The sequence below is a fragment of the Scardinius erythrophthalmus genome (assembly GCF_964197995.2).
Source record: "Scardinius erythrophthalmus genome assembly, chromosome: 16".
NCBI classification, from domain to species: Eukaryota; Metazoa; Chordata; class Actinopteri; order Cypriniformes; family Leuciscidae; genus Scardinius; species Scardinius erythrophthalmus.
In genome coordinates, this window is record NC_138236.1 from 1,524,533 (window position 1) to 1,538,181 (window position 13,649).

General features: G+C 35.6%; 1 protein-coding gene across 1 annotated transcript in view; it reads right to left on the minus strand.

Moving 5' to 3' along the window:
- eif3ha (eukaryotic translation initiation factor 3, subunit H, a) overlaps positions 1-11,345 on the minus strand; it is an 87,497-nt gene extending 76,152 nt beyond the window's left edge. Inside the window, exons 1-2 of the mRNA XM_081389134.1 lie at positions 11,184-11,345; positions 126-282 (exon numbers count right to left, since the gene is read on the minus strand). Of these exons, the coding sequence (XP_081245260.1) occupies positions 126-282; positions 11,184-11,264 (238 nt within the window). The 5' untranslated portion in view covers positions 11,265-11,345. The remainder of the gene's footprint in view (positions 1-125; positions 283-11,183) is intronic.
- Between the last annotated feature and the right edge of the window lie 2,304 nt (positions 11,346-13,649).

The following is a 13,649-nucleotide window of genomic DNA, read 5'->3' on the forward strand; positions in this document are numbered from 1 at the left end:
CAATCCCCTTTTCACAGCTCTCTCTCGCCCTGAAATCCACATATAATCCCTCTCTCTCTCCGTTTCCCAGAGTGCCGAGTGCAATCATCAGTGATTGACCGTGCCGAGACTGTCGAGCGCCTCACCTTCGTCGAACTCCACATCGTCTTCGGTGTGTTGAGGGAACGGGAAGCAGTTGGTGATCTCCAGTCGGTCTTCAACCACCAGGCCGAGTAAAACCCCCTGGACCACCTCAGTGCCCTGGCCCTCCTCCTGGTAGTGCTTGATGATCTTCAACACCACCTGCACACACACACACACACACACACACACACAGCATGATCAGGGACATTTCTTGTGTAACCAAGTTTGTGCCTGGCGAAGCAAACTGAATAATATCTGATGCAATTTCTCTCCCCTAAAGGCATTTGAAATGTCTTTGTGTCGCCTCTGCAGGAGCGCCGGCGAGCGGAAATAACAACATTTATATACATTTATTGCTGAAAGATTAGCGAGGTGTAACCAGGTACACATCTGCACACACACACACCTGGTTAGCATCTCACTACGCACGTCAAACACCACGTTTCCAGAATCTACGAATCGAACACTAGCCGTACGAAGCAATAATTCATTATTTGGTTTATTGGGTGTAAAAGAGGTTAACATGCTTTACGGTTCAAAACACACATTATTAAAGGGGTCCTTAATTGTGATTGCACTTTTTTAACTTTAGTGTGTAATGTTGCTGTAAAAATAAAAATAATAAAATAAAAATAATAATAATAATAATAATAATAATTCTCCCAAATAATGCTGTAATCCAGGGAACATTAATATTACGGGTTAAAATTAACAACAGACCCAAATTATAATACACAACTGTTATTTCTTTTCAGATGTAATAACTCACATAAAAACTGAAATGTTTGTCGAACTAAATGCAACGTTGTGACATTGTTCTTTCCGCGTTTGAAACACTGATTAATCGATTACATGAGATATGATTCATTTCAGTAAGTTGTACAGTATCTTTCAACATTCCCATGATGTCCATGCATGTTTTTTGAAGAAAGACTCTACATTTACGCATGAAAACGGCACTTATTGTTTGAATTATTTTGAGATAAAATGGACAGAACTTGAAAGCGGAGACCCAGAAGTAACAGAGCTCAAAGATCTACGATTATTGAATGCGAGGCACTACAAATAATGTTTGATAGAGGGAAAACCTGCAGATTCATACGCTCAAATATAGCCTGCTTTAATGTCGCTATTTCCTATTTCTCTTTTATCCATAAATCTATCGGTATCGGCCTGATAAGAAAACGTGGCTGATATCTTAAAGCCGATTAATAATAGATTATTTCCTTCAGCTGAGACACTTCACTGTTCACAATTATGTGCTTGAATTGCATAAAATATGATTGTAATCACTTCAAAAAAGGAAAATACAGTAAAGTACAGCACAAGTCTGTCATATCGGCTACATAAAATTATAATGAGAACATAATATAATTATGTGAAACATGGTGAGACTTGTTTTTGTAATCATGCTCTCAAAAATAATATACAATTTTTGATTTTGATTATCGGCCAATAGTTATCGGCTTTCAAATTGAAAGAATTATCGTTATTGTATCGGCCAAAAATTTAATCTCAGTAAATCCCTAGTTTTTAGGAATAAAATGTTCTATAAAACAGGCGAATGGCATAATTCAGAATAAGAGAATACACTGAAGTTTGGTGTGAGTGCTGCTGATTTCAGACTCAACTCACTTTGAGAAAGCCTTGCATTGTAATCGAAATCTCCAGATGCTAATAGATCAAATGTAATACACACTTAAGTGTATTTTGGATGTTTTCTTTCCATTGGTCTGAATGGACAGTAACCTGTGCATGAAAGCTCTTTCCCAATCAGACACATTTCTAAAAACACAACAATATTCAGATTTTTTGCATATGTGCAATCAAAACGCAGTAAAAGCAGTGATCATCTCAGCAGACACTTGCTATCGGATCTCCGGAGATTGAAGTTAATACCAGGCTTATGTTCACATGTGCTTTAGACGAATATTTATATGTGCAAGCTTCAATTTGCAGATTGGCAGAGATGGAAAATATCCATCTGTCTGAGTTCCCCAAGTTCGAGGGCTAAAACGCGAGATTGCTCCTCTATGCTAACATGGTACTTTGCGACCACTCAGAGCAGAAAAGCATGGAGAAAGACCTGGGGTTAATGGAAGAACAAATACACTCACTGTCTAATTACGCCGTCTGTAAAGCCTCTCTGAATACCAATCCACCGGGGTTCCATTCCGTTCTATAGAAGCAAGAACATCTTCAATCACCTTAAGAGCGCCAGCTCACTCGCCCCAAGGCATGATGGGATACATTGGCGTTTCTCAGAGGGGACACATCATTTCATATCACCAATATCAGATGGGGGACTAAAGTGCATCAGTACATCTGTAATTACACACGGAGAACGAGGTAGGTGAAGCATTTAAAGCGAACGCTCATATTTACTGATAACAGCAAATCCAATTCCAACCGCAAATCACTCCTATAGGGTTCTGCGAATTATTACATGCCATTCGGTTCTAGGGCAGACAAAATGTCTGAAAAGCTTAATTCGAATTTCTTTCTTAAATATTAGCAACATTCGAATTGTACTAACAAAAAGTTACGTCATCATGACTCGCGCCTTTTGACACACCGAAAATTTGATTGCACGGGAATTGCTCTCGAATGTGCTTTTTTTTTTTTTTTTTGAAGAATATTAAAAACAAATTTATTTGACAGCCCTATTCGGTTCCATTAAATAAGCTAACAAAAACAAACCACGCCAGTTACATCATCATCATGTCTCGCGCCTCGACACCAAAAAACATTTTTTTTATTATTCAACAAATATTTTAAATTCTAATTATTTGACCGCCTATTCGGTTCGAAATTCGAATTATTTGACAGCCCTATTCGGTTCTATTAACGCTTATATTTTTCATTTCTAATATTCTTTTTCAGAACACTGGGATTGACCAATCAGAGTCGAGTATTCCAGAGAACCTTTAGATCAATTATTTCTTGCAAATCGCAAAGCCACCGAAATCATTAAGTGAACAAAATTCCTTACGATTCCCATCTTTATCCCGAAGCCACATGGAACAAATCCACCATCATTTACCACAACATTCATAAAACACTGAGCCGGAGGCAATATTACACACAATTCTCCGGGTGCAAGTAACATGTCAAGCCCAAATGACCTGCCAGAGCTCACCACATCCCAGCTGTAAAGATATATGAAGCTTTTCACAGTGCTGTTGAATTAATTATGGGCGGACTCCCTGTAAACAAAGTTACAACCTTTAAAACTCCACACAGATGGTGGTCGGACACATGGCACCTCATTTCCACATGAGCTTCAGGCTCTATATGTTGTTTTCCAGGGATTATTGTTGCTTCTTTGAGGGTTTGTAACAGGTTTTAAGGTCAGACAGAAAAAAAAGAAAAAAGAGGTAGAGTCAATATTCTCTGAGCTGAACCCAGCGAATCTGATCATTTCAAGTTGAGTCGTCGTGCTGGAAGAATTGTGAAAAGCCCGTTCCCTTAAATCATTCAGGAGAAGTCACACACACCTGCTTCCTCAATGAACTGAGATTTGCTTGGATGGGCAATACAGACGGTGACAAAATACAAAGCCAGCGGCTAAAAGGACGGCACAAACACGGTGAAACACTTACCTTATCTATATTGTTTTATTTAATGCTATATTAGCATCTGACACGTGTGCTAACCTCACACGCGACGCGCGATAAAAGGTTACGGTTTCTATTTTTCTGCGACGTCGCGCTGGAACAACAAACACAAAGTGTGGCGATGATAATCTCAGGTGCCGTTTATGTGCTTTATTTAATGTTAAAAGCGTGTAATGTGACTTTAAATATCATTTAGTGCTCCAGCTTTGAAGCTGTAAAAGCAACAGTGGATAATTCACCTCAGATCTTGAAATTACACAAATGGAAACAAGAACGTTCAAACTGTGAACAAACAGTGTATTATTTGACAAAGATTGTTTTAGCAACTCAGTAGCCTATGTATTTTTAATGTTTAAATGGTGTAATATTTGTGAGTTTGATTATGTAGCTACTTATCCATTTTCATGCGAGTGCCGTCGAGATTACTCTCTGGTGCCACGAGACTCCGCCCACACGCTGTTCTGATTGGCTGTGGGTTTTGATTGATTGACGCATCTCGCAATCGCGTCTAGTGTGGACAGACAAATTATTTGTCGCTGGAATCGTATCGCATCGCGTCTGGTAAGGCTATTGTCATTGCATAAATTTAATTACAAAAATACAAATATCATATAAACACAATAAAACCAAACAAACAAACAACAAATCATATTATACTAATTGTTTTAAACTGTGAAGCGCTTAATACGACCGAGAAACGTGAGGGAATGCGAATGTCACTAAATTGTCCAATACAGTCGCGACAAAACAAGAAGTCAGCAGCAAAAATGACGCCACAAACACGGAGAAACGATCAATACGGAGGATAGATCGATATAGACAGTTTTATTTATTGCCATGTCAGCATCTAAGGCTATTTTCATGGCACAACTTATATTACAAAAATACAAATATCATATAAATACAATAAAACCAAGCAAACAAACTAAACATATATATATATATATATATTAGGGATGCAACGGTACACGGTAAAATCCCGGACCGTTCGGTCAGCCCTGCACGGTACAATCTACCCTCGTGTCCCGCGGGACTTCGGTTTTGCCATTGAGTTCGCGCTGATCCTTTTAGTTTTTGCTTTAGGCGCCGTTCACATATCGCGCCTAAAAACGCGTAGAAAACGCTAGGCGCGCCGCGTTCTCCTTTTTCCAAAGCGCTAGGGCGGTTGCGCTCCGGAGGCGTCTGTCGTTGCTAAAGCAACCATCAGCTGCGCTCTGGTTGGTTCTTGTCACGTGACCTACGGTGCGCTTGCGGCATTCTGAAAAGTTGAGAATTTTCTACTGGGGACATCGTTAGTGCCAACCGGTCTCGCCTTGCACCAGACAGTGTTGATAGACTCATCTTTTTGCACAAGAATCTCTCAATAGTGGATGAGTAAATAACATTGCACTTTGTATCCTGAATGCAGTGTTTTTTTATTATATTATTTTGCTCTGTTTTTTTTTATTCAAAGCACAAGCTAATTTATGTTTGTTAAAGGTAAAAGTGCACTTTTTCTTTCACATTGATCACTTCATATACCAGTTATCAAGGTTTGGAATTGGGATCCACTTGAATATTTTGAAGTGTGTTTGTTTACATTTTGTATTTCATATAAGTGATAGTTGAAGAGGTTGTATTACTTAGTGTTGTTCAGTACAGACTAGAGTGTTAATTTATTACATACATTGATGTTCTTCCTACTGTGACATTCTGTTTATGCTCATAAGAAAAATAAAACATATTTTTGGGATGAAATAGCAGTCTCTTTCTGCACAAAACATGTACCGAAACCGAACCGAGACCGTGGCCCAAAAACCGAGGTACGGACCGTACCGTGGGCTATCTGTACCGTTGCACCCCTAATATATATATATATATATATATATATATATATATATATATATATATATATATATATATATATATATACAGTACCAGTCAAAAGTTTGGAAACGTTACTATTTTTAATTTTTTGAAAGAAGTCTATTATGCTCATCAAGCCTGCAGTTAAAAAACAAAAAAAACAGTATTATTATGAAATATTATTACAATTTAAAATAATGGTTCTCTTTTGAAAATTCAGCTTTGCATCACAAAAATAAATTACATTTTAAAATATATTAAAAAAGAGAACCATTATTTTAAATTGTAATAATATTTCATAATATTACTGTTTTTTTTGTTTTTTTACTGCAGGCTTGATGAGCATAAGAGACTTCTTTCAAAAACATTAAAAATAGTAGTGTTTCCAAACTTTTGACTGGTACTGTATATATATATATATATATATATATATATATATATATATATATATATATATATATATATATATATATATATATATATATATATATATATTTTTTTTTTTTTTTTTTTTACATATGATAAAAAATAAATAAATCCAAAGCCTTTTCAGGCATTATCTTACTAATAAATCCTCAATACAGTCGAGAGACGTGAGGGAATGTGAATGTCACTAATTGTCTGAACAGTTGTAACACATTAAAAGCAGTTCAGTTCCCCGTCGCTCCAGTCGCAGTGTCTGAATCATCACTCGTTTGATTCAGAGCGATTAATGGCTGATTAAACAACTAAACCTGCTGTGTGCTAAACTGCTGCACTCCTCATTCATGCTAATTGTTTCAGTGGCGTTTGAGTCTTGCAATTCTTCGCCACTCTCTCATCAATGCAGTGGTTTTACACGCAATTCCAAAACAAAAAGCCAGATTCTTTTAAATGTAAAAGTCAACATCTTACAAGACCCATTTTACTTCTGTAATGACATATTTCACATTATGTAGGGTGAGCGGCATAACCAAAAATATCACAGAATAAGGAATTACAGAACGGAATCAGGCAATATAGTTAGTTTTAATGGAGTTCATATTAAAGTAAGCTAAATTATACTTTAGATTTAATTAAATGCAATAATCTAATTTATTAATTTTCCTTTTTTATGCAACTTGGATACAAACCAAATGATTTATCATCATAAATTAATAAGTTTGGCATCAGTGCACAGAAACAGCTTCACATAATGAAACATTCGAGGTAAAAACAAACAAAACATTACATTAATAGAAATACATTATAAATCTGATAAAAGTGTAAATACAGTGACAGACTTCAAATGATGTTCGGTTATTCCGTGTCAAATTAACCAAATTTCTGAAACGTCCTTGATTTTGTTAATATTTTTTTCTGAATAGTGATGAAAGACAGAATATTAAATATCACATATGTATATTGACGGAGTAATCCACTGTTGGGGGTCAAAATGACTATTTTCACCTGAGATTTGGTGCCAAATTAGAAATTAGAAATATGGAAGCATCATTATTTTATGTTTACACATAAATGGGTAATCTATAAGTTAGATCTGCTGACTTTAGCAATCTGTGTTACTTAATATCGCCAACAGTGGCAGTTCAAAAATTACGGAAATAAATATGAGCCCTTCATTATACGTGTCGAAGAAAGAAAGTTGTAATTGTATTTTGTGTTGCTGCTGTCAATAAATATTTGATTATAATAAAATAATATTGGCTATTATTATATAATATGTGACCCTGGATCAATAAACCAGTCGCACGGGTATATCTGTGGCAATAGCCAACAATACAGTGTATGGGTCAAAATTATGGATTTTTCTTTTTATGCCAAAAATCATGAGGATATTCAGTAAAGATCATGTTCCATGAAGATATTTAGTAAATTTCCTACCGTAAATATATAAAACATGTATTTGTGTGAGTGAATGCAGCACAATAGCCAACATAAATGAACAACTTTAAAGGAGATTTTCTCAGTGTTTTGATTTTTTTGCACCCTCAGATTCCAGATGTGTTTCGGCCAGATATTGTCCTATCCTAACAAACCATGCATCAATTTGTCAACTAATTAACAATCAACAAAAGAATTGGCCCATGTGACTGGTTTTGGGTCACATGTTATCTGAGAGCAACAGTGATGCCACAATTGGCTCATTAACTCCCATGAACCAGTCAGTCGAGCTGAAGGGTCTGGTGTTTTAACAGGTTCAAAGTGCCACACACACACACACACACACACACACTCCCATTCTCCCCTATCAGGAGACAATCCCAGAATACCTAACGAAGACATGCTTTCCAGACAACACACACTCCCATCAAAGCTGCACAACACTTCATCTAATGATCCCGTGAACTCGGGAGAATTGCACGCTTGCCAGGTCTATTTTTGATATGAGCTTTGGCTGTGCGATGACTAGCCTAGCGCTCTCTCTCTGCGGCGTATTGCGAACGTTCGACGGCTTTCTTGCTTTGAAACGCGCCTCAGCTGAGCGCTGACGCAAACACACGCCTGAAGCTATCAGGTTAACTCGCTAACACACACCCCGCTGATCACCTGACGTGAACGCCTGTCCCTGTCAGCTAGCGGAGGAGGGACACTGATGACTAGCGCTCTGCTACGCCGAGGCCTATGATCCATCTTCATGAAACGGGATCTCTGACAATCGCTACACTGGATGGAGGAATCTCGACCCGAGGACTCAACTTCAAAGTCCACATGAAATCAAAACTGAATATGTTAGCCTTACCGTTATCTAAAAGCTAGTGTGCTCCAAAACAATGACGAAATTCGCATTTAGAAGATATAAGCGTTCAAAACCTAGTCTTTCACTCACGGCAATATGGATTAATGATTCTGATGACATCACTCTGCACTTCAGCTTCTCATCAGATTTCCTGTCCAATCAAATGCTCTATAGAATCTGAAGCTCCGCCCCCTATTAGTGTCGGGTATCGTCCGCATTTTAGCGATTTCAGTTGCGACTTCGATTCCCGTTCTTATCGATTCCAATATAGTAAAGAACTAAATTAAGAACATTCAGGATAATCTGAAAATTATGTCGACACATTGACGTCACAGTGAATTACCGTAAATTAATTTTAAAATTAGTTTTTTTATAAAAAATTAGTTAACATATCTTTGTTTTAAAAATAAATTACATACACACACATGTATATATATATGTGTGTATATATATGTGTGTGTGTGTGCGTGTGTGTGTATATATATATATGTATATGTATATATGTGTGTATATATGTGTATATATATTTATGTGTGTGTGTATACAAGTAATTTCTCATATGTGTGTGTGTGTGTGTATATATGTATATACAGTATGTGTGTGTGTTTGTGTGTGTGTATATTTATATGTGTGTGTGTGTGTGTGTGTGTGTGTGTGTGTGTGTGTGTGTGTGTGTGTGTGTGTGTGTGTGTGTGTGTAGATATACAGTAGAATTTTCTAACCTTAAAAAAACAGAACTGTAAATATTGTTCCCAAAATGCGAATATAACGGTCAAAACTGCAACATTTGGATAAAAATATAATACAGGCACGACCACAATTCTAGCACAAACATTAAAGTAAAAGTTCACTCAGAATTAAAACTTGTCATCAATATTGATTGAGCAGAAGAAAATGTATGACTACCATCAAAACTCCCAGACAATATTTACAGATCTCATTCATCACAGCAAACCTCATCTGTGTTCAGACTTCAATCAGTCATGTGACACACGAGAACCAATGGCACATCAATAACACATCTCAAGTCATCGTTTACTTTTATTATTATCATTTAACAAGCGCAAATGAGATCTGAGAACTCTGGATGAACTCTGTTCCCCAAAGCAAAGCCAAAATACAGTAAAAATAGATCTTTTTTGGAGAACTGAGCAGTTGTAAATCATCTATTCTCATATGTAAAAGAGCAGCTCTATCGGTCTACATAATATCTCCTTTTGTGCTCACAGACTGTAACTTTAGGATGGATGAAAATAATGCTAATTGGACAGATAAAAGTCAAGCAATGCAATGTAACCACAAGCTGATAATCACAGAAAGTGTTTTTTTCTTGAGACAACATCGCCCTCTTTGGGCAGTGAGATATATATATATATAATGCAATGTATTTCCACATTAGCACTGCATCCATAAACACACACAAGCTCTTTAATGAAGCAAACTCTTCAGTCCGGACGCATTACTGTGGCGATAATTGGAGGGTTTAGTCCAAAAGCCAAACTACAGTCTCTGCACTCAAACTCCAGGCTTTCTCCGACGGGAATCGCCGGTCCGTGTGAAGAAACACAACAGCAGAGAATGAGCTGGAAAACAACTGCATGAAAATACCTAAAGTGAAGGCCAGAAATAACACAAGACAACACACACTAAACAAATGAAAGACTCAGCAAAAGTGTGTTAAGCAATTATCCCACTGTAAAGAAGTTTCAGCGATGAAGAAATAATGACCAGCAGTTCTCCAGACCTGTGTTCAGAAGAGCTAACGATACTGCGTTTCAGACAATTAGAAGTCAAAACATCTCTATTTCGAATAAACGCCGTTCGTCTGAACTTTCTATTCATCAAAGAATCCTGTCAGATCAAATGTATGCCAGTTTCCACAAAATATATGAAACTCTTCAACATTGATAATAATCACAAATGTTTCTTGAGCATCAAATCATCATATTAGAGTGATTTCTGAAGGATCATGTGACACTGAAGACTGGAGTAATGATGCTGAACATTCAGCTTTGATCACAGGAATAAATTACACTTTACTGTATATTCACATAGAAAACTGATATTTAACATTGTAATAATATTTCACAATTTTTACTGTATTTTTTATCTAATAAATGCAGCCTTCTCTTTAAATAAAAAATATACCATATCTCTATATATATATATGATACCTTCATTATGTTGCATTTTGTGTTGTAACTTGTTAATAAAAATAGAATACAACTTTTAAAATAAAAGAACAGAATCATACTAGCATAAGTAATAGAATTATATAACTTATTTCTTATTTTTTTATTACATTTATTATTGTACCTTATATGTTTTAATATAAATATATAATATCAAAGTTAATTGTATTTTGTGTTTATGTAAATAAATTAATTAGTATTAATAATATAATAATAATAATATATAATATCTTACAGACCCCAGACTTTTGAGCGGTAATATTGTCATCACTTAATAAAACAAAGCTATCGACATGTACAGTATAAGACACGCTGTACACTCTGAAATAAACCTGACGTTACTGAGATTAATTTACAGTAAAGTATTCATAGTACTTTTAGTAAGGCCAGATGCCATATTAGCTTCAGTACCATGGTATATCTCAAACTACCATGGTATAGCAGATGGTTAGCCACAGTACAACCACTATACATTAATACCATGCTGAAAACCCTGGTTTTACTATAGTACATATCCACAAAACTAGTAAGTTTCCAGCATTTCTGTGTTCGTTTTCCCCAGTGTTCTCCTGTTAAACGATGAGCGCTGAGCTCCCCCTACCATCCTCCGGCCCGAAACACACACACACACACACACACACACACACACCCCTAACAAACATGATGATAACACTCATAATGATCGCTCACCAGCCCGTCGATCTGGATCTGCTTGACCGGGGAATCCAGCGGACTGGAAGCCGAAGCTGCGGGTTCTTTACGGGTCGCCATTGTCGGAAGAAGAGCGGAATCGGGCCGAAGCACGTGGAAGAAGGTTCTTCCGGAACAATGCAACCACTTCCGGTGCGAAGACTCTTCAAAATAAGAGTCGCGAGTTGCACTTTAATGTCCTTGGCCTTTTTTTGTAAATAAATAAACAAACAAATGCGCAAATAAATTGTCATTATGAAGTTCATGCTCCAACATCCTAGTAACCACCAAATCTTGCCCCTGTTTTCTTTTTAAAATGCTTTTGAAAGACTGTTTATTAGCGGATTTTGCAGTTTTATGCTTGTCCCCAACCCAGACTGGCCCTCTTTGAATGTTAAAAAATTATGCTATCGAAATTTCATATGTATATCACAATTTTAAACTATTTTTGGAATTAAATAAGTCTGTCCCCAGGTCCACCTCCCTCAACAAAATCCACTTTAATAGATCCACCTTAAATATTTTATTTACTTGGTAATCATGGAAATAATAGAGAAAAGGACGTATTAGTTGAAGATGAAACTTAAATCAAGATAACTCAAGCTTTTATACAGAGTATTTTTATTCAGCGTCATTTCCACCTTGGCTGTAGTTCGGTTGAATTATGTACAACAAATATGAAAATAATGTATTTATGTTTATTACGAGTAAACAACATAATAAGTAAAAAAGTAGCTAAGCCTGACATTAGGGAGTGCTAATATTGCAGAAAAACTGCTAAAATGTCATTTCCACACCTCTGAGAAGTTACAGGCGCAGCTTTGGACATGATATATGCTGTTTTTGTGCGCTATTTGCATGTTCTCACGACATATTTGTGCTTTTGGACTGAGAACTTTATATATCACCATTACAGTACACTCTAAATTTATTTAAATGTATCTATATTTAAATGAATGTTTAGAGCAGGTTGATATAATTTGCATATCATTTGTAATCATTATTTTTTAAACTATTAGGTATACTGTTCAACTCATATATGTTAAATACATGGTTAAAAATATTTTGGACTGACAATTTAAGTAAAAGTAAAAATAAACAGAAACAATCTTTCCACCATAAACCGTCATTTCCACCAGTTTTTAAGAAAAAAAATGAGAATAACCAATGATGTGGATCTAACTGTATTTTAAATCAAGTAGTAATAGTTCATTACTTACAATATATGTGTGAGTGACTTATAATAAACATAGACCTGAGCAAAAATGAGATGCTGTAGGCACAAATCCCAACTCGTGGCATTCAGCAACTTTAAATAAAAATGCATTAAGTTCATGAAGTATTAAGATTTATTTTATTACATGATTAGGTAGCCACTGATGTTGTTGACTGATACATAATCTTAGATAATCAGTTTTCCAATATTATATTCTAATAAAATACATAAATTGAAAAGTGGTGGAAATGACATCTTTGAAAGCTCTCTTCAGAAAAACTGTTAAATATAATAATATTCCTCTGAATTCTAAAACTGCCCACTGTTATATTGTGTTAGAAGACAAATTAATGAAGCTAGGAAGATTGTTTAAGTGTGTTTTAAGAGAGTGAATTTTCCATAAGCTCACAGTGCCAAAAGTGCTCCTAGTTGGAGAATCACCCATAGCGCTTTTTTATTATACAGATTGTTTCAAATCAGCTTTACAGAGATAACAGGAAAATAATGCAACAAAGTTTGTTTTAGAAGAAAGTTAAGTGAGCGTTAAGTGAGTTCAGTGATGTTTCATTTTTTGTTTGTAAAAAAGTTATTAATTTAGTTGATTTATACAGCCGCTCTGTCATCGTCCAGCTCAGTTCTGATGGTGTCAATGCAGGAGATCAATAATAGTCAAATATTAAATTAAATGTCCCCAACTAAGCAAGCCAAACGCGGAAAAGGCGAGTTAAATGTGCGATTCTCATTATGACATCCTGAAATCAAAAGCAAAAATGCTGGATTTTGGATATTATTCACGTAATAATTAAGCAACTCACTTATGTGAAACATTGCACATTATGCAACAGTAAAACTTTGAAACGGTAGTGTTATAAAGTCGTCAAACCTCATCACTGCAGTTATCATTATTAGAATAAAAAAAAGAGTGTGTAATAAAAGCCTGGTCGAATAACTATTAAGGTAGAACATTGCATTGTGGGATATAAAATTCCACACAGCATGATCTGCTGTATGATTAGTGTATGTTAGGTAATCTGGGTACTGTAGATTCATAAACAATTTACATATTGTATTTGAGGATTAGAAGGTTACAGTCCCTTTAAAGATGGAAAAACACTGAGATCGGGTTAATTTAGTCATGAGACAAATTACATTTTACAAGTCTTGCAATGGTCATTATATTATAACACACACACACACATATATATATATATATATATATATATATATATATATATATATATATATATATA